Source organism: Heteronotia binoei, chromosome 19 (assembly GCF_032191835.1).
Source record: "Heteronotia binoei isolate CCM8104 ecotype False Entrance Well chromosome 19, APGP_CSIRO_Hbin_v1, whole genome shotgun sequence".
NCBI lineage: Eukaryota > Metazoa > Chordata > Lepidosauria > Squamata > Gekkonidae > Heteronotia > Heteronotia binoei.
Genome location: NC_083241.1, coordinates 31,880,326 through 31,901,939, shown reverse-complemented (window position 1 = coordinate 31,901,939; position 21,614 = coordinate 31,880,326). Strand labels below are relative to the sequence as shown.

General features: G+C 49.0%; 1 protein-coding gene across 1 annotated transcript in view; it reads left to right on the top strand.

The window, feature by feature from the left end:
* The window catches only part of HCN4 (hyperpolarization activated cyclic nucleotide gated potassium channel 4), a 167,652-nt gene extending 146,364 nt beyond the window's left edge, over positions 1-21,288 (top strand). The window contains exons 5-8 of the mRNA XM_060260229.1: positions 8,292-8,438; positions 10,405-10,645; positions 13,229-13,393; positions 19,525-21,288. Coding sequence (XP_060116212.1) covers positions 8,292-8,438; positions 10,405-10,645; positions 13,229-13,393; positions 19,525-21,107 — 2,136 coding nt within the window. The 3' untranslated portion in view covers positions 21,108-21,288. The remainder of the gene's footprint in view (positions 1-8,291; positions 8,439-10,404; positions 10,646-13,228; positions 13,394-19,524) is intronic.
* The last annotated feature ends 326 nt before the right edge of the window (positions 21,289-21,614 follow it).

Below are 21,614 nucleotides of genomic sequence, written 5' to 3'. Positions count from 1 at the left end.
ATTTCTGGCTGGAAACGACAGGGCTGAAAAACAATTGGACATTTCTTCCCAGCCTTTTGAAAGCTTGAAAAGCCCCATTTGGGATGGGAACATTTGTTGATTTTCAGGCTTGCAGTTCAGTGTAGCCCCCCCGCGCCCCCCCCAGGGACTGTGCATCCATTCAAGTATATTTTAAGCAAAGCCATGCCAGTTTTGACTGGTTTGCAGCAGAGCACGCCTACCCAGAGACAGAACTAGAAAACTGGGGAACCTTCCTCTTTGAATCTGCCCCCCCCTTCTGCGAGTTCCCTAGAGTGCCTTGGGGAAACCCCCACCGTGTGGGGCAAGTAATACTGAGCTGCCTACCTTGCAAGGCTGTTGGAAGGATGACTTACTGGCTTTTAAAAACATCCTGTGACCTGCTCAATATAGCTAATACCCGTTGCCCAGAAAACAGTCCCAGCAATTTAGTACAAAACCACAGCAAGTGCAAAAATAGTTCAGAAGACGATTCTGGATGGCAGCCCAGAGAGCTGAAGGCAGTCAGGACTCTGGTGGGGCACTCTAAAGCAGAGGTCCCCAGCTTGGTGCCCGTGGGTGCCATTGTTACCCACTGATGCCATTTCTCTGCTCTCGGGGCAGAGGCTGGGCTTTTCCCAAGGCTGGTGGCAGCCTCGAACCATAGAATAGGATTAGGATTTATTTATTTATGTTATTTTATTCGATTTTTAGCCCGCCCTTCCCGTAAGACAGTCTTAGGCAGGTTAAATCATAAAAACAATCAACAGTAAAACCCATAAAAGACCAATTTAAAATACATAAACTCTAAAATCAGAAATTGGGGTGGGGTGGGACAAACCCAGAACTGAAGCAAAGCATAAGTATTAACACGACACTTTTAGTGATGCAAACATTACATAGAAGAATCGTAGTTTCAGCAAGCTATACACAGTAGTACAGATCACGGTCCCTAATGACTTATCCAAGTAACTTGTGAATCCTTTACTCTGTTGCCTGTGTAGAAAAGCCCTCATGGATAATTCAGTTTTGCATAGTTTGCGGAAAGCCAGGAGAGCGGGAGTCTTCCTGTCCTCTCTTTGACTGAGCGTTGGTGGAGCAAAGAGATATGTCTGATAAATCCAGGGCCCAAACCTTTTCTTTGAGAAATTATCTCCACTTGCCAGACTGCTTCTCACACCCACCTGGCGGTACCTCCTGCTGTTCTTTGCCGTGGGGACATCATTTTCTGTTCAGAGCCTTGTGGCTTTGGAGATGTAATGAATCCCACAGGGGACAGGTTGACCTGTGAGATCTGCAACAAGAGGATTCCAGGGCATACGCTGGGAGAATCTGGTGCCAGCTTCAGAAAAGCTTTGCAGATCGCATGAGCCATGGAGGTGGCACTCCGGTGCCCTGCCTTTGCCCACCTGGTCATGTGCCCCATTAGATGTGCTGAGATGACCTCTGTTAAAGCTGATGCATGGTTAAGCTACCATAAGCGTTTCACTGCACTGCCGATTTGCTCTCCGACTCATGACAAGGTGAGCAGATTCCCTCCCCCCCTCCCATCACGGGAAAACGAATTAAATGAATTGAAGATCGATTGAGCCTGCAGTGTTGCCATGCCCCTTTGGAGCTTGGTGCTAGAGTGGCTGAATGTCGTGGCAGTGGGGAAATCTGAGTGGGATTGCTGAATCTGTTGGTGGAACCCTCCACCTGCCCTGGAGCCTTCCCCCCCTCCGCCCTAGAACCATTTTTCTCCTCCTAAATCCTGTTATACCCTCTTGACTCTGCCCCATAGCCCTCAGTTTGCAAGACGTTCTGGAGGACATTAATTCATAGGGTTGGCATAGCTTGTCCATCTTTTGAGTCGATTCAATTTCTGTTTGGCTGACGATTTTACAATTGCCTTCTGCCCCAGGAGCCTGGTGAGGTAAAGCCCCTGAAGTAAATGAAGGCAACCTAGCAGAGAGGTTTGGGAGCGCTCAGTGGGCTGCAGAGGAAGGTTTGGAGTAGGGCTGGTCATTGCTGGCACCGAAGGGCCCTTGAGCACCCATATCCCAACTGAGGGGTTAAAAGGAATGCTTCGTGTGGAGTCTGAAAGCCATTCCAAAAGCCAGGGGTGAGGCTCTTTCCCATCATCGTGAATCACCAAGGTTTTTCCCCGATGGAAACAGCCCATTCATTCCACAGCAAGTCCCCCAGAGTTAAAGCACCCAGGGCAGAAAATGTGTGCCCGAACTGGCCCTTGCAGACCAAGCTTTTAAAGTTTCCTTTGCACTCAGATGCAGGGCGGGAGATTCATCTCTCTGGGCTCTGTGTGTGTGTCTCGAGTCTTTCAAGTCTGTTCCAATGTATGGCAACCCTGTGAATTAATGTCCTCCAAAACATCCTCTCCTTAGCAGCCATTCGCAGGTGTCACAAACTGAGGGCCCTCGTGGCTTCCTTGATGGAGTCACTCCATCTCCTGTTGCGTCTTCCTCTTTGCCTGCTCTCTTCACTGTTTCCTGGCATTACCATCTTTTCCAGTGACTCTTGTCTTCTCATGATGTCACCAAAATACAATAGCCTCAGTTTAGTCATTTTAGCTTCTAGGGGGAGTTCGGGCTCAATTTGACCTAGAACCTACCGATTTGTCTTTTGGGCAGTCCAAAGGATCCATAAAATGCTCCTCCAACACCCCATTCCAAAGGAATCAACACAATGCAAACACGTAATATCGCCTCCCCTTTCACTTGATCCCATTCCAGGTATAGGAGCTGGGCGAAAGAGACATTCCACAGGCGTAGCAAAAATAAACAAGTCTTGCCACATGTTCGAGAGCGACACGTTTTTATTTCTGTCATGCACGTAGCAGTTCAGGCAGGAACCCCTCTTTGTGTCTGACTGAATGGGCACTAGTCCTCATGCTGGGGGAAAGAACGCGCAAGACTTTAAGGCACCACTTTTGATTGCTGAAGGATAAAGTTCTGTTGCATTTCCAAAAATGACATCGGTCCACTGAGTTATATCGAAGGACTCACTGCCTGGGCCTCCCACCTCAGCCCCCCACATCTCCGACCTTCCCATGAACTGGCTTCAAAAGGGGATTGGACGCATTACGGGGGATGGGGCCATCAAAGCCCAGGCTAGCCCGATCTCATCAGATCTCGGAAACTAGGCAGGGTCAGTCCTGGTCAGTATTTGGAGGGGAGACCTCCAAGTAAGGCCAGGGTTGCTATGCAGAGGCAGGCAACGGCAGACCACCAGCAGTGGCCTCTTGCCCCGACCTGGATGGCCCAGGCTAGCCTGATCTCACCAGATCTCGGAAGCTAGGCTGGGTCAGCCCTGGCCTGTATTTGGACGGGAGACCGCCAAGGAAGGCCTTGTGTTGCTATGCAGAGGCAGGTCGTGACAACCCACTGGACATTCCTTGCCTTGGAAACCCCACCAGGGGTCGCTGTAAGTCAGCTGTGCCTTGACAAAAAGGCAGTTCATCAACAGCTACTAGCCCTGAAGCCAAATGCAGCCTCCACGTGCAGAATACCAAATTGCTGGGGAGGGCATTCAAATCACAGAAGGAACCTTGGCTGTCTATGCCTTACTCTCCATCTGGCGGGCCATCTTGGGAAACAGTATACTGGATTAACTGGATCTTCGGCCTGATCCGGCAGGAATTGTCTTATGTAACACACACACAGCCTTCTCTCCCCCTGGAATCTGTAGGTAAACCAAGGTATGCACTGCCTGTGGACAGCTGCACTCAGGGAGCCAAGAGTCCTCCTTTCTGCCACTGTGAATCACTGTGCACACAAAGCATTGCACACAAAGCTGCCATGCGCCCAGCCGGTACAGAGAGAGGAGTGGGGCTTTGCTTAGCGCCCACAGGCACTCCTGCATCCGAGCGATTCATTAATAGCGGCATAATCTCTCTCCCCACCGGACCCAGCCAGGAAGGCACTGAACTGTTTGCCATTTAGTCCTCAATGGCAGCGGTCATGAATATTTGTAACCCTCTCGGCAGTGGCTGGCATTTGGAGACTCAAAGGCCTAGAAATGCGGAGACGGCTCTCCCCTGCTACTTCCCCCCGCCCCCGCATCTGCTCGGCTACCTTGAATGCATTAAATCATTCTTCCCAACCTCTGCCCCCCTGAAGCTATTAGCATGCAAGGCGCACAGCCTGATGTGATGCGCAGGACACTTGTGTTTACCGGGAAGGGTGCGTAATGAGGGAGAGATTTCAGATGAGGCGGTGCTGCTACAGGGTTTTGTGCCGGAAGGGCAAGAGTGTGCAGAGCTGCCATAGACGAGCAGTGCGCTAGAGAAAGAAGTACTTCTCTCCCTTTCTCACAATATGAGAACTCATGGACATTCGATGGAATCGCTGAGCAGTCAGGCTAGGTTTTATTAAAGTTATACCCCGCCCTCCCCGCTGAGCCAGGCTCAGGGTGGCTTACAACAATCATCATAAAACAATAGGAGACTAACACATTAGTGCATCAATAATAAAATCAGTTAAATGGATAAAAGGAAGTACTTCTTCACCCGAAGGGTGATTAACACCTGGAATTCACTGCCACAGGAGATGGTGGCAGCTACAAGCATAGCCAGCTTCAAGAGGGGATTGGATAAACATATGGAGCAGAGGTCCATCAGTGGCTCTTAGCCACAGCTTATCATAGGAATTCTCTGTCTGGGGCAGTGATGCTCTGTATTCTTGGTGCTTGGGGAGGGGCACAGTGGGAGGGCTTCTAGTGTCCTGGCCTCACTGGTGGATCTCCTGATGGCACTTGGTTGTTTGGCCACTGTATGACACCGAGTGTTGGACTGGATGGGCCATTGGCCTGATCTAACATAGCTTCTCTTAAGTTCTTATGTGGCGTGGTAGTTAGAGTGCCAGGCTAGGATATGGGACCGTGGGCCAGTTGCTTCCTTAACATGTGTGTGTGTAGTGCTGTCAGGGTATGGTGACCCAGTAGGGTTTTCAAGGGAAGAGGTGTTTAGAGGTGGCAACCCTGGACTTCCCTCAAGTCTTCTGTCCAAGTACTAAGCAGGGCTGGCCCAGCTTAGCTTCCAAGATCTGACGTGTGAGACAGGATGCTGGACTGTTGGTCTGATCTATCAGTGCTCTTCTTTATGAGGAAACACATCTCAGCACTTGTTGACATCTTTTGCATTTTATGGCCCCTTTTCCTGGGAAAGTGAGATGTTCTCATAGCCCTTGGGATCCCCCCTAAGTTTCAGAGGATCCTTACATCTCTGGGCTCGTGACATGGCCTACCTTGCAGGAGTGCTGTGAGGACAAAACAGCGGAAAGAACACCATAGATATCACCCAGGGCTTCTTGGGGGAAGGGTGGGATAAAAATGAGAGGGGCTGCACGCACACACTAGCGTCTTTTCTAAAATATATACCATGTATTTTATTTTCCTTTAGGTCTTTAACACGTGGGGGCTCAGGCTCCACTGTACAGGCTCATGCAACCCATGACCATCTTTACACAGAGGTTGTGTATGCAGGTTCCTAACTGTGCAGTCCTAGCTTTGGTTGTGCAAAAGTAAATCCCCAGCCAAACCAGATATGGTGCTGGGTATTCCGCAAATGAGCTTGTTTGTTTTCTGGCGCGCCTGTTAACCCCTGCGGGAAACAGGATACTGGTCTAGCCAGACCACTGCTCTGATGAGCCAGAACTGCTCTCAGTTCTCTTATCAGGATTCTGCTTCTAGCTTCCTGACCCACTCTGGCCTAAAGGGACTGACCTTGCACCTCCCCCCCCCCCCCACGTTCAGGTTCACTCATCAGCAAAGGTGTGTGTGTTCATATGTGGTGGGGACAATGCTGAATTCTGTGGCAACTCTGGTTTGATTCTGCAGTTGGCTTCTTCACGCTCAGACCATATTAATGAAATTGGGTAGGAAGGTAGTTGTTAAACCGATTGTCTTTTGATTTGTTTTTATATCTGTTGCACAGAAATGACACAGAAATGGCAGGAAACAAACAAACCAAACAGGAAAATTTGCCAAGGGAAATAGAGAGGAAAGAGTTTCCTGATCAAGCACAAAAAATTAAAAGGGACCAAGCGAAAAACTGCACATGGCCCAGGGGTGGTACCCCCTGCTACTTTTGTGAGGGCAAAATTAAGAAATGGAGAGATCTTTTCTCATGACTGAAATGTGGTATTTCAGACACACACACACACACTCATGTTTGACAGCCTGCCTTTACAGCCTTCAAGTCAGATATCTCCTTACCATGCAACACATTGCGTGCATTGGCCTTTTCCCTTCCAGGCAGTCTTTTCAGCCATGTCATTAAAAAAGCACCATAGAAAGGAAAATTTGGGAAAGGGGGGTGGTGGAGAACAGTCTAAAGAAAAATGTCTTCCCCTGACAGCCCCAGTAAACTACTTAGTATTGATGGATTATAATCGGCACAGAGTTAAAGCTCGATAGCACCCAACCGCAGTGCGTGGCGCCGGGGAAAGCCAGCATGAGAAATATAGCCAATTAACCCCCTTGGAAGGCAGAAATGTTCAGTTAAACTTACTCTATTATTCTCAGAGCCAAGCATTTCTTTCCTGTTCTCCTGCACAGTCCAAATACCATGTGTGTATTTCCAAACAACTTTTCCTTGGATTTTGTTGCTGTTGTTTAATGAAAAGCATCCATAAGATCCTGTAATTAGGAGCGGGAGGAGGGCAGGTGGGCAAAATCCCTTTGCCATTATACCCTATGGGGATAGTCAAGAATAGTCAAGATTCAAGAATATCGGGAAATACCAATAGCTTTTGGGTTCAGTACACCCATAACCTGAAAGATACTGATTTTTTTTTTTTGCATATTCCTAGAATCAGAATCATAAGAGTTGGAAGGTACCTCCAGGGTCATCTGGTCCAACCCCCTGAACAATACAGGAAATTCACAAATACCTCGCCCCCCACACACCCAGTGACCCCTGCTCCAAGCCCAGAAGATGGCAATAAATAAATAAATAAAATCTTCCAGGATCCCTAGCCAAACTAGCCTTAGGGTATTTTTACACTGGCAGTTTGCAACTCTCTATCACCGCATTGGAAACTCACCTTTTACATTACCTAATGTTCTCACAACTGTTTTGCATCATTGCTGCCCAAAGTATCTACATTTGTTTTGGTGAGATGTTTTGGAGCTGCTGCTGCTGCAACGTTTTTCTCCACACTAGTTTTGATCTGCTCTGTTCTCTACAGGCGTTTCAAGCTTGTATTGTAGAAGTTTTCATGCATTTTAAAAGACTCCTCCAAAAGCCACCACAAGGTGCAGTAATTTGCATGAGAACTGACAGCACTTGAAATTTTTACATATCATTGCTTGCCTCATCTAGTAATTTAAATTTGTATTGTTTTTGCAGTGTTGACACGATTTCCAAGCCATCGTATATATTTAACTAAGCACTGGTATTCCAGCTACCCTCTGATCAGAAACACGCCTCCCCCCCAATTGAAACGCTTAAATGTAAAAGGAAAATAATTAAAGCAGAACAGCGGCAGGCAGTTTGAAGACTCTAAAACTCTGGATTAAATTGAATGTGAAAACACCCTTAATCGCTTATCGGAGAAATTGCCTTTAAAAGATAAAAGAGATCTTAAGATACTGAGGGTGGTTACCCCGAAAATATTCATGGCTTAATTTCAGCTCACATCTCAGACTTTGTTTTCTGAACTACAGTTCAGTCAGAAGCTGCACATATTCCAAAGATGCTTTTTTCTGAGGACATGTTCCAAATTAGCCATGCAGAGTTCTTTTTTTGCATTTGTGCCTCTGGGTGTGCGCAAAGCGCTTTCCCTGCACCACTGCGTAATTGCAACCAGTCCTTGTGCATTTGCAACAAGGTGTTCTGAGGTCAGGGCTTGCACACTGCTTCGATTCCGGGCACCTCTCTTTCTTTAGAAATTGAACACCACACAAGTCTAGAACCGGGGGTTGGGGTGAGAACAGGACCAGAAAAAAAAATCCACATCCTTTATGCCTAGATGCAAAAGTTACATTTTAAAGTACACAATCTTAAATTGCCCTTTCTTCCATGAATGGAAATGACATTAATTTTTTTAAAAAAATCAACTGGGGAGCCAGAAAGGCAATGGCACGGCTGTATCTGAGTGACAAATCCAAGAAGTAACCATTTTCAGGCAATTGCTTTCTAGCTGCAACATGGTCCCCAGCCTCAGGCTCCCAGGAGAGGGAGGGAGGGAGGGAGACTGATTGACTGTTGAGGGGGGAGACCCTGTCTAGTCCTTCCATGACTCTAGGGTCACTCCAACTCTACCCTTTTTCTCTGTTGCTTTCGCCCTCCGCAGTACAAGCAAGTGGAGCAGTACATGTCCTTCCACAAGCTCCCGGCTGAGATGCGCCAGCGGATCCACGACTACTATGAACACCGCTATCAGGGCAAGATGTTCGACGAGGAGAGCATCCTGGGAGAACTGAGTGAGCCCCTGAGGGAGGTGAGTGGTCTAGCAAAGCAGCATTGTGGCAAGGCACCAGGGGAGGGGGCTGTGGCTCAGTGGAAGAGCTTCTGCTTGGCATGCAGAAGGTCCCAGGTTCAGTCCCCGGCGTCTCCAGCTATAAGGTGGTGTGAGTCCGCCTGAGACCCTGGAAAGCTGCTGCCAGTCTGCGTGGACAAAACTGGCCTTGATGTTTTTGTCACTGACCAGAAGGGAGGTCCTCAGTGCCAGTTTAGAGCGTGTGGAACCATCATAACTGAGTTAGGATAGGCCTGCAATAGAGGGCCTGGATGCATTCTGTCCAGAATAAGCCAACTTCTGTTGCATGGTGATGAGAACTTCAGCTGTCTGCCTCTGGGTCCCAATGCAAAAAGGCAACATCAGGGGGAAGGCCTTGGCCTCTAGAGGAACTGGGTGGCCCCTGTGTGAGACAAGAGGCTGGACTAGATGGACCCCTGGTCTTAACCAGCAGGGCTCTTCTGATGTTCTTAGGAAGGCCTCAGCCTCTGTGCCCTGTTGTTGGCTCTCCAAAGGAACTGGTTGGCCACTGTGTGAGACAGGAGGCTGGACTAGATGGACCACTGGTCTGATCCAGGAGGGCTCTTCTGATGTTCTTAGGAAGGCCTCAGCCTCTGTGCCCTGTTGTTGGCTCTCCAGAGAAACTGGGTTGCCCCTGTGTGAGACAAGAGGCTGGACTAGATGGACCCCTGGTCTGACCCAGCAGGGCTCTTCTGATGTTCTTAGGAAGGCCTTGGCCTCTGTGCCCTGTTGTTGGCTCTCCAGAGAAACTGGTTGGCCCCTGTGTGAGCCAGGAGGCTGGACTAGATGGACCCCTGGTCTGATCCAGCAGGGCTCTTCTGATGTTCTTAGGAAGGCCTCAGTCTCTGTGCCCTTTTGTGTTGTGCCTTGTTGTGGCCTTTTGTGTTGTAGCTTCGTACCTGGCTTCCTTGCCGGGCTGATTCCCTTCTGCTAATTAAAAGGTTTGTGAAAACCTGTACAGCAGGTGTCCCCAACCCTTTTGAGCCTGTGGGCACTTTTGGAATTCTGACGCAGGGCAACTGCAAAACAGCTGTTACAAAATGGCTGCCGCAAGAGATGGAGCAAACCACAAAATAGCTGCAGCAGGAGGTGGAGCCACCTTTCCCCCAACTCACGTGCAGGGAAGGAAACTGGAAAATTAAAAAAATACAGCAGGACAGAGGAATGAGGGAAAATAAAACCAACACAGTGGTGGCACCGGCCATGGAGACAATGTGGTCTTAATCCGCATAACCCATCAGATCTTCAGTGGCCAATCAGAAACTCTGCTGGGCAGGAGCACCTTCATTTTGCCAAGAAAGGAGTTGGTGGCACTGTGGGCACCAAGTTGGGGGCCCCTGATGTGCAGGACAGCCTTTGTGATTCCAGATGTTTATTACAGTGGCCTTCTAGTTCTGTGGGTTGAGGCTGTCATTTAAAGTTTTTCCCTTCAAGTGCCCCACGGGGGTCAGATTCAAACAGAATAATCCTGAGACCATGAGTTCCACAGTTCACTATGGATTGATGTAAATTGGGGTGGCTTTGTTTATTTTGACAATACTACCACTAGCGGAATGGCGGAACTATTATTAAAACAAATACAGTCACTGTAAATTAACACTGTTTAACAGTGAATCCCATAATTAAACTCGTGGAACTCAAGATAACAGGATGCAGAAAAGGACCACTGCTGTAGCTGACTTTTAAAAGGAATTCGACAAATTCACAGAACCTAAAGCCATCAGTGACTTTATTGGCTCTGATGGTTTGATGGAACCTCTGTGTTCAGAGTCGGTGTCCCTCTTGTGGTCTTCTTGGGCCTTCTGGGTAGTGACCACAGAAAATGGGACGCAGAGTCCGTGGCCTTCCACGAGCTCTGCGCTCCCAGGGCACTTCTGCTTACATTCAGCACCATCTCATTGAGTGCTCGTTTCCCCCTCCTCCCCAGGAGATCATCAACTTCAACTGCCGGAAGCTCGTGGCCTCCATGCCTCTGTTTGCCAACGCGGATCCGAATTTCGTCACATCCATGCTCACCAAGCTGCGTTTCGAGGTTTTCCAGCCTGCCGACTACATCATCCGGGAAGGCACCATTGGAAAGAAGATGTATTTCATCCAGCACGGGGTGGTGAGCGTGCTCACCAAAGGCAACAAGGAGACGAAGCTGGCCGACGGGTCCTACTTTGGAGGTCAGCCAGCCGCAGCAAGGCTCAGGTTCTCCCTTTTGTAATGGGGGTGGATGGGTAACACCGTGGCCGCCATCCACACAGGAAACCTTTCCCCAAGGACAACAGGAAGACTCCTGCTGCTTGCCCCCTTCCACCTAGCTCTGTGCAAAATGGCCTGCAACAGACTTGCATCCCCTCTCCTGGGTTTTCTGTGCACTGCAGAGACAAACAGGGGTTTTGGAGGAAGTGGCGGGGTGGGGGTGGACCAGGCACCTCTCTTGCTGTTTTCTTCTGAGGCCCAGTTGCAGGGAAGGGTTTGAAGGACGTACAGTTTGCCTGCACCTCTCTTCTAAGAAGCACAATGTGCGATGTGAGAGGAAGGGTTTAAAGAGTAGGACCAGCCTAGACACTCTTCCTGGTCTCATGCAAATGCCTCTGCTTCTCCCTCTCCCCTTCCTTCTACATCATTCCACACTAGCCCTCTAAATGAAACACGACACACTTGGAAATCAGCGCGCGTGGAAGGGGCTGACAGGCACAACCGCACTGGCTCCACCTGTGCATGATCACCAGCTCATGAGCATGGAGAGGAAGTTGTACACACACAAGCCCTCTGCCATGACCAGGAATGGTGCTTACAAGGAGGTAGCCTATATGTGTAGCCTCTTTACTCAAAGACAGGTGATTGGGCCAGTGCTCCCTCATGATTGATTTCAAGGCATGCAGCGTTGCAGGATGAAGGTACATAACTATCACCAACGCGGGTCTGATGCTGGGTATGGTCTTCGACTGACCTTGCACAAGCCTGTGTAACCCTGCTCTAAGAATTAGAGCCAAGCCAGACATGCTCCTCCGTAAATGCAACTCCCACTGCCCCCCTCTCCCCGTAAATAGGAAGTGCATGTGAGTCTGATTGACATCAGGACTGCAGTGGAGGGGGGGAAGGGGATAGGATTAAGGTACAGGTTAGCTCGATCTCATCAGCTCTCAGAAGCTAAGCAGGCCCTGGATAGTACTTTGATGGGAGACGACCCAGAAAGTCCAGGATCTCTCTGCAGAGGCAGGCAACGGCAAACCCCCCTCTGAACGCCTCTTGCCTTGAAAACCCAATTCAGGGATCCCATAAGTTGCCTGCAGCTGTAGAACATTTCACACACATTCATCTGTGGGGCAAATAGCAATGACGTGAGGTTGTTCCAAGTTAAGAAAACAGGGCAGATGGGAACTAGGCTGTGGAATGGAAGACCCACGCTCATCACAGCTGCAGATTTTCTTCAGATGAGAGAGAAGGAGGGGGGGGGGGGTGATGGTAACAAGATGAGATTATAATACGATGGCACAGGTGACCCACAAGTTTCCTTCCCTAGTGCATCACCATTGTGGGGCAGCTGTAACCCTCGCCAGTCAGTGGGGTCAGAAGTCAGATCAGACTGGAATCCAAGGAGATTTGGCTTCAGCAAGGCATGTCGGGAGCTCCAACTCCCACCAGCTTGGTGGAGCTCATCAGCATGCAAAGGAAGCACCAACGAAGCCTTGGCGGAACCTTAATAGCAGAACCCCCAAGTGGCTAATTAGATGAGCAAAATGATGGACAGAGAAAGGTGAACTTAATGCAGAAATTGCCAGGTGGAGGTTTGCCCCGTTAAAAGCACAAAGAGCCAGGGTGGTTGTATAATCGCGCAGCTGTAATTAATAATATGCCACAATTAATGCATCATTCAAAAACGCAATCGAGGCCACCCTAATAGTTAGGGGATGCTGTCAAACTGATGACAATTCAACCTTCCGTAAACAGTTTTGTCCCGCTGCAGTTGTGCATGAGGCAGGATAAATGGTTTTTTGAGCAGCCGCCACATCTTTGGAGTGTGTTTTGTCCACTAAATTAACTGCATTTCCAGCAATGTTTTCATGCATTCATGTACATTAATTACTTCCTCACTTTGAGCTGAGGGTTGTGCTTTTATGTTGATCTTTTAAGTGTTTTGTTGGGACCGATAACGATGGTGCATAATTAGTGTTTGCAGTGCCTTTTTTCAATACGTACCATCACTATAATTTTTTTTGGCAATATACTAATTGCATAATCGTGTCTCTTTGTTCAGACGCTCTCTTTGCGACAGCAGCCTTCCCTAGCTAATTTGATAAGAAGACTCCCCAAGATTTCATACAGTAATCGCAACAACCAGAGTCCAATTCTTTGGTTGTTTTTAAAAAGATGTGTTTCTGTTCATCGTTATTTCTCTGAGGAAACATGACATGATTCAGTCCCCTGCCCCCCCCCCCTTTTTAAAGAAAAATTTGCCAGAATGGAAACGTATAGTTGTTTGGACGTCCCTACGGATGACTGATACTTGGCGGCAGTCTATGGCAAACCACCTCTGAACGTCTCTTGCCTTGGAAACCATGCGGGCTGCCATAGGTCAGCTGTGACTTCATGGCACTTTCAGCCACAGATGCCCAGCAGGACTCAGGGGAAAAGGGAAAGCCTGCAAGGAGGGGTGTCATGTCTGTGGAGACACAAATCCCGCTGTGGATACAAAGAAAAATGGGTTGGAGGAGTCCCCTCTGCCAAAAAAAGCGTTCACACTCCTTCTTTTATCCTAGAAATCTGCCTGTTGACCCGTGGCCGGCGCACAGCGAGCGTGCGAGCCGACACTTACTGCCGCCTCTACTCCCTCTCGGTGGACAACTTTAATGAGGTGCTGGAGGAGTATCCCATGATGAGGAGGGCTTTTGAAACAGTGGCGCTGGATAGGCTCGACAGGATCGGTAAGTGGCGACTGGGGCTCTTCTGTGGAACTGTGCGTCATTGGAAGCCAGGTGCAAGAAAAGGAATGGGATTGAGTGCTTGGATGCAGGATATCAAGATTTTTAAAAACAGGTTTTTAGTTTTCAGGGGAGCACAGAGACGTGACCGAGCTGAGTGTAGAAATCTTTGGAGTTAACAGTTAGGCTTCGGTGGCAAAGCAGTTTGCGTTGGTCAGTAGGAAGCAACATCTGGAGCTGCCTTATGTTCAGCCAGAGCACACTGTTGTGCTGACAGAGGCTCTCCAAGGTCTCGGGTAGAGAAATGCCTTTCCTATCATCTGTTCCCAGAAGGCCTTTAACTGGAGATGCCGGGAAATGAATCTGGGACCTTCTGCATCCAGGCGCACAGGCTGGAGGCTCTGCAGGGGCCACTGATTTACGGTTCCTTCTTTGAACTCAGGCTCTTGCTAGTCAGGGAAGTCCTGGAAGCAGAATGAATGATATACCCAGTAGGCCCTGGGTATACTGAATTTGCATAGTGCCGATGCGGAGCTGTATGTTTCCCATTAGGACAACGAATGTGGTGCTGTAGTTCTCAGTCTGGCAGAAGTGGGCACCTCCTATCCCAAGCTGGTCGTGTTCCTTTCGCCCATCTCAAGTTATGAGCTGCTGTGCACGCAACCTGTGTCTGCTGTTTTTGACATCCCTTTTTGTGTTCTGAGGGACACCGCTACAAATTAAAACTGGCCCAAATCTATTTATTTCAAGTCTACCGGAGAAGACCCCAGAGCAGTTTAAAATAATCTGACAGGATACGATATAAACCTTTTAAAATTCTATTTCTAAAGCTAATAAAATCCCTTTGAAACATCGGTTTCTAGAAGCTTACAAGTCAGCTTCAGTAAAAGTTTGGGGGAGGTATTGTGTACCTTCCAAACAACCCCAACCTTGCCATTATGAGAGGATTTAGACTGGCTAAATCTGCATACTTAGTATTAGACCCTGGACTTTTACATACAGTAGGAGGATTGGATACTTAAGGGGAGAAGACCACCCTGGCTTCAGGCAGCAAACTCAATAGAACTTCACCCAGGTACACCTTCCTATTCTATTCCCACCCGCCTCCACTAACTTGGCCTTCCTCAGAAGATTGCAAAAGGGGGGGGGGGCTGTGGTTTAGTTTGCTGTGACAAAATAAAACAGAAGCCCAGTGGCACCGTCAAGCCCCTAACATTATCTGAGCCCGTTATTCAGGAGACCTCATCCTGAAGGAAACGCGATTAGTCCTTAAGTCGTCTCCATGAGGCTGGAAACAGGATGGGATGCACTCTGGCCAGAGTCAGTTCTTCTTGCTTGTATGAAACAGCCGGGGAGGTACAGCGTTCATAGGAGTGAGCCTTTTGACCACAGCCTCCCTTGGCGTGCTGGTTTCCAAGCGCCTGTGCTGGAGCTCTTCTGTCAGATGGCACAGGTCTTTTGCCCAGAGGGGAGCGATGGGACCGCTGGATTTCTTTCAGAGGGGGAGCAGGGCCTTGGTTGTGTGTGTCACCACCTATTAAAACACAAATCCCACAACAGAGGAAAGAAAGTTTACTGCAGGTTCCGTGAGAACCCTGTTTTGGCACAAAAGGGGTCGCGAGCACCCTGTTTTGAGGAAAATAATACGGAGGTGCCTGTAGCATAAGTGGGCAGACAGTGCCCTCCAGAGGCATCCGTCTGGAAAGGTTTTCATTTCCCACAAAGCAGCTAAACAGTTGCCCTTGTTTCAGCTGAAGGCAGGGAGAGCTGTGGATACTGGGCACAGTCTAATGGAAATCAGATCATATGGGGGGGGGGGAACCCACCCTTTCCCCTTTTCTTTTATGTAAAAAGAGGGAGCTGCTTCATTAGTGTCATTGTTGGAGTGGCATTTGGGTGAGAACAACGTTTGGTAGCTCAAGCCCACCGTTTGTGCTCATTTGGCACAGGGGGGAAGACTACCTCTACTCAGGGATTGAGAATGAGCTTAGGAACACACAAAGGAAGCCATGGAGGGAAACGATACTGCTGCCCGTGGTGCTTCCCAAGGGGTTTCTGTATTTTTTTTTTTTTTGCATTCTGTCTCCACAATGCTCTCGTCCCTCTCTGCCACCCGAGAACTCGCAGCGCTGCTGCTGTTTCAAAGCACGGGCATCCCGGAACAATGTGAGAATACAAAAGGTCCCAGAGAAGGGAAGGATTGTAGCAGCTTGAATTCTTAAAGTTTGAGGTCGAGACAGATTGCAGAGAGACGACCGGAGCCGGCAAACACGATGGCGCAGTTAATCACAAGCCGGAGCCTGTGCAGAAAGTTAGCAACTGAAAGCAAAAATCTGATTATTTGATACGATTGTTATGGAATACCTATTTTTAAAAATGAAATCATGTTGCTTTTGTGTGTTATCTCTGGGCTGCTTCAAACTGAATTTGCTGGGTTTTTTAAAAGGCGTCCTGCACATTATTTATTTTTTTAATGTACCAGAATTCTGTGCATAATCTAGAACTGCCTTTTAAAGGTAGCAAAACTTAAGGAGCTAAGAGCAGCCCTGTTAGACCATCTGGTCCAGCAGCTTTTACCCCCTACAGTGAATTCCTCGGAAGGCCCATAGGTACAGCACAGACTCCAAAGCCTGCTGTTGCTTCCCCCAATTGGCATTGAGAAATATGCTGTGTATGAACGTGGAGGCACGATTTGGACCCCACCGCACATTTTGCTCCCTTTTAAAGTCATTTAAGCTATTGGCCATTGTTGTATTTTGTTGCAGAAAATATCACAGGTTAATTTTGCATTGCAAAAAGGCGTGCTTTCCTTATCTGTCCTAAATCCCAAATGGAAATATTTCCCTCCTGTTGTCTGCTGCTGTGTTTTCCCTTGCAGCTGGTGGATGGGAAGAGGTCTGCTGCCACTGCAAGTGAAATGGAAGGGCAGGGATCTAGTGACCTAGGAGTCGAGCCACCCTGCAGCCGGATTGTCACCACGGGGCTGTCAGCGGTGCCCTCAGCCAATCTCTAAGATGGCTTCCGGTGACAGGAAAGCACAAGGCGGCAACTAAGGTGTTGTGGGTTTTGCACCAAACACCCTACGTTCAGCACTCACAATCAGGCCACGAGCTGAACACGGATTAGTTCTGCTCCACCAAAACCATGAAAACAGCCACCCAGCAGTTGACTAAGAAGTCCAGAAGTTGACTAAGCAGGTCCTGAGGATTATCTGGCAATGAAGGTCTGACCTCCCTCCTGGGAAATTCAGCAGCCAGCCAGCCTTGCTGAAACACAAAAGCGAAGGGGTTTTTTGTTTTGTATGTGTTCAGTAAGTCTGTCAGTCAGCAAAGAGTTGCCAGGAAGATCAGAAGCTGAGTCTTGGGTGATCCTTGGGATCGGTTGGGAGCTGACTTCCTGAGTTGAAGCAACATTGAAGCCTAGTGAGCTTTCCCCAGCCCACTGATGGGAGATCAAGCGGGAGCTGGCTTCTGATCCCCTGCAACCTGCCTGCCCGGTCCTTGGTGGCACAAAAATGTTGCAGTTTCCCAAACAGCCGGTGAATTAGTCTGCTGCCCAGTCACAAGCAGTAAACCACCTGTAAGCCAGCAAGTCCCTGAGCATCCCTAGCAGCAGCGTCAATTGCTCGTGAGCTACGACGGGCAGCCTCTCACTCCACACCTAGAAAATAGAGATCACTTATGTGGCTGGGCCACCCATTGGCAGAGCTTTTTTTTTTTGCTGCCACCCCACCATAGCATTCTCCCAGATGGCAGAAAGGAAAGAAGGCAGTCAGTATAAGTAAGAGGAAACAATGGGAAGTATTCAAGGAGATTATTGTGGCAGAGACTTAAAACTGTTCTCTATCTCTTACGACTCCCCCCCCCCCCTTAAGAATCAAGCCTATTCTGTTTTTTTCCCTTTTGACACAGTCCACATTTTACAAAATTGCACTGCTGAAAATAGAGATGCACCTGTAATTCTCCTGTTTTCATAACTCAGATCATGGCTTGAATGTGTCCTCTGCGACGCCACTATTATTGCACACTGCTGAAGGCTTTACTTTACCTGCTGCATTTGTTTACCCTGCGATAGCCCGTCTTTTGCCAATTTAAAAGCTACAACTTTGTTTGTTCTTGGGTTTAAAGGCACATTAGGCGGGGAAACCCTTTGTTTTACAGTGATGTCAGCAGCAAGCCAGAATTCTCTCCAGCAGCTGCTACAGGGTGCTTAATTTATTTAGAGGACATGTTTGTTTTGTTTTAAATGATTTATATGTGCCTCTTCTGCTTTCAGCATCCCAGGGCACCTAAGATAAAGCCACAAGGATAAAATATCAAAACCATTTTCTGAGATTGGGCGTTAAACCCCTAACATCATGTCAAACCATTCGTCGGCTGACAACAGTAAAACATTAAGCTGTATTAAGCCAACAGGGCAAGGTCGTTTTTAACTTATGTCAGCCAGATGAAGCGGCACAGCAGAAAGAAAGAAGAACACCCCCCCACCCACCCCCTCTGAACAACTAAACAAGTCAGCCAAACACCTAAATGACCAAAAATGTTGGGAACCCAGCATCTGAACGCTGGGGAGACAGCTGATAGTACTGCTTAGGTGAGAAGTCGCTAGGAAAAAGACTTTGCTGCTCTGGCACCCAGTGGGGGGTGGGGGGAATTCCCAGGCAGGTGTGCCAGCTGCAGTTCCCCAAAAATGCCCAAAGGAGTTCACAAAACAGCAAACTTAAAAGAAAAGCCATAAAAGCAAATCTCATTAAAGAAGCATCATAAAATAACCAAGTAAAATTATAATGTGTGTGTGTGCGCAGGCACGCGCAAGGAAAAAGGTGCTTTAAAGACTGTCTGGCACAAAATCCTTCCAGTAGACCGGCAGAGGATTCCAGCCAGAAAGACAGAAATAAATACGGTAGAGAATTCCGTATGAGACAGTTAATGCATCTCTCCAAGCAGTAAAACGAGGGCATGAGCAAGGTGCTTTCACCCGCCACCTGAAACTGCAGAAGCTTGGTGAGGTGGGCGTTCCACGCTGAGGTAGCACCACTGAGAAGGGTTTCATTGGTTGCTTTGAGAATGGGGGCACAGAGAGGGGCTGCCCTGGCCTTGAAAAGCCTACAAGTGACTTTGTGGCACTTCTCACCACAGAGGGGGCTTCTGGTATGCAATACTAACTATCAAGCAGCTTTATACAGAAGTAAAAGACCATTCAAGTGCCCTGGTTCCAGTCTATTGCAAGGCTTGAATTGTGCCAGAAAATACACTGGCAACCCCCCAAATAGTACCAGTATGATCTCTAGAACCCACACCAGATCTGTGAAACAGTCAAACTGGCACATTCTCAGACAACCTTTCCTACAAATGCTGTTCTCCTCTTCCATTTTTTATCTTTGGGGTTTATTTACTCAGGTTAGTTGACACTTCTTCATGTGTCAAGCGCAAAGCGGCTCATTTATCATAAGTAGAATCAAAAATAGAAAACGGTGTAAAAAACACTGGGAGGAAGGGGCTACAGCTCAGTGAGAGAGCATCTGTTTTGAATGCAGAAGGTCCCAGGGGATGGGAAAGACCTCCCACCTGAGACCCTGGAGAGCTGCTGCCAGTTTAGGTACTGGACGTGATAGTCTGATTCAGTATAAGGAAGTTCCACGAATTCACTTTCTGGGGAGAGAGGGGTGGGGCTCAGTGACAGACGATCTGCTTATCAAGCAGAAGGTTCCAGGTCAATCCCCAGCATTTCCAGTAAAATACGGAATCAGGTAATAAGGTGATGAGGAAGACCTCTGTCCAATCTGAATAGACAATACTGACCCTGAAGAACCAACAGACTCATTCTGTATATGGCAGCTTCACATATGAGTCTGTTCATGTGTTGGTTAAGAACAGCAAAACAGTGGATAAAAGCACAACATAAACAAAACTAAGCAGTCAAAAAGGTATAACATTCAAGATAACCAGAAGCGAACAGTGGTGTGAGGCCCTACAATAATTTCAGCAAGGCCCTTGGAATATGCTAACAGTGGACTAGAGCAGGAAGGTTGACACGGGCATATCCTGACAGGACTTTAAAGGAATATCCATCCGGCTTCTCTTTCCTTGGAGGAATCTCCTGATTGATAATGCCTCTCTTCTGTCCCTCCTTAGGTAAGAAGAACTCCATCCTCCTCCATAAAGTCCAGCATGACCTCAACTCCGGAGTCTTCAACTACCAGGAGAACGAGATCATCCAGCAGATTGTGCAGCACGACAGAGAGATGGCCCACTGTGCGCACAATGTCCAAGCGGCAGCCGCAGCGGCAGCCGCTGCCTCCTCACCCACGCCTGTTATCTGGACGCCTCTCATCCAGGCCCCGCTGCAAGCGGCCGCTGCCACCACCTCAGTAGCAATAGCCCTCACTCACCACCCTCGCCTTCCGACTGCCATCTTCCGTCCTCCGGTATCCGTCCTGGGTTCTTTGGGGCAGCAATCGAACCAGACTCCCAGGCAGCTGAAACGGCTCCATTCCTTGGTGTCGTCAGCGGGACCTTCCGTCGTGGGCTCCCCTTCCAGCACGCCATCCCAGCAGCACACGCCGGGAGCAGAAGCTCTCTCATCCTCCTCCTTCCAGATCCAGCAGCTGGCGGGCTTCACGGCCTCGGCTGGCTTGGGCCAGTTCTACCGGGCCTCGGCTGGCTCTTCTGCTGGCTCAAGCCACCAAGCCTTGGGCAGCCTGTTGTCCGCGGGACTGAACCCTCAAGAGCAGGGAGGGCCTTCCGATGCCCTGGAAGAGACCGCTCCGCAGCAGGATTCCGAGTCCGAGAGCAACCTGCTCAGCGGCTTTGGCCCCTTCCAGAAAGCCCCCGAAAGCTCGCCACCCAACGCCTTCGCCCAGCTGTCCTCAAATTCGCCCGGCAGCCCCCTCGGCCACCTGAAGCCCGCTTGCAGGTCACTCCAGGCGGGGCAGTCGCAGCAGCTCTCAGGAACTGGAGCACTGGGAGAGATGAACTCCTTCCCGTTGCCTTCCTCGTCCAGCTCTCCATCCTCTAGCTTAAGCCAGCTGGCACAGGGAACTGGAGGCTCCCCTTCAAGCTTGTGTCAGACTCCCCCGCCAAGTGCATTAGGACCTTCCGCTGCGCCTGCCGCGCAGATGCACCGTGAAAGGTCACCCTTTGCCTCTTTGTCTCCATTGAAACAGCCTGGCGTTGCCCCTTCTTTTTACCTGCCTTCAGGCCTTAGTTCCCCTAGTCAAAGCCCCGCGGCAGCAGCCAGGACTTTCCAGTGCAGCCCTTCCAGGGCACTGGGCTCTCATGGATCTCTGCTGCTGCCTCAGACCTCCAGCCCCCCTCCACCGGTCCTTCCGCCCCGGAGCATGCCCCCGCTTCCCCCCGGACGATTGACCCAGGACCTCAAGTTGATTTCTGCTTCCCAGCCATCTTTGCCCCAAGAAGCGGCTCAGACTTCAGGCCAAGGCTCTCCTCATTCCTCCAGGGAGTCTGTTTCTAGCTTCTCCTCCTTCTCTGGAGGAGGAGGAGGAGGGACAAGGCCTCTAGGGAAGCCATATAGCTTTGTGCCAGGGAGAGTGACTCTACCGCGCCACATGTCCTCAGGTTCTCTGCCTCAGCCGCCTGCACCGGAGGGCAGTACCGCCATTTCTCCGTCTCTGACTGCTGCCGAAGGGAGGAAGGGGTCTATAGGGCTCACGGGAGATCGAGAACCCATCCGATCGAAACTGCCCTCCAATTTGTGAGATGCTCCCCCACCCGTCCCTGCTGCCTTGAGGAGCTGTTTCTTTCATTTGTGCTTTTCAGATCCCCTCCCATAGACTTTTACACATGAAGTCATTTCCCTTCCTTTCTTTTTCCTTGAGTTCTAACTATAATTAGAGGTTTTGTTTTTCAAAAAAATATAAAAAAAACAAAAAAAGAGAAGATAACCAGGTATTCTTAGAGCTATAGATTTTCAGTCACTTTCTTTTATAGAATATTTTACTACATAGAGCAAAAGGTTGAAGGGGAAAATTAACCAATATGCAGCAAGGCAGAAATAAGATGTATGCCCAACAACCAGCTATAGAGGTACCTAAATTGGCTTGCTGTGGAGAGACAGTGCCCAAGTCTATATATGTTCAGTGGCAAGGTCCCTGGGTAAAGAAAAAAAGGGGGGGGGAGGGAGAAGTTTCACGGTTTGGTGTTCACACCCTCAATTTGCAATTAGACCTGAGGGAGTTAGAATTGGGATCTTGGAAGATGTTTAT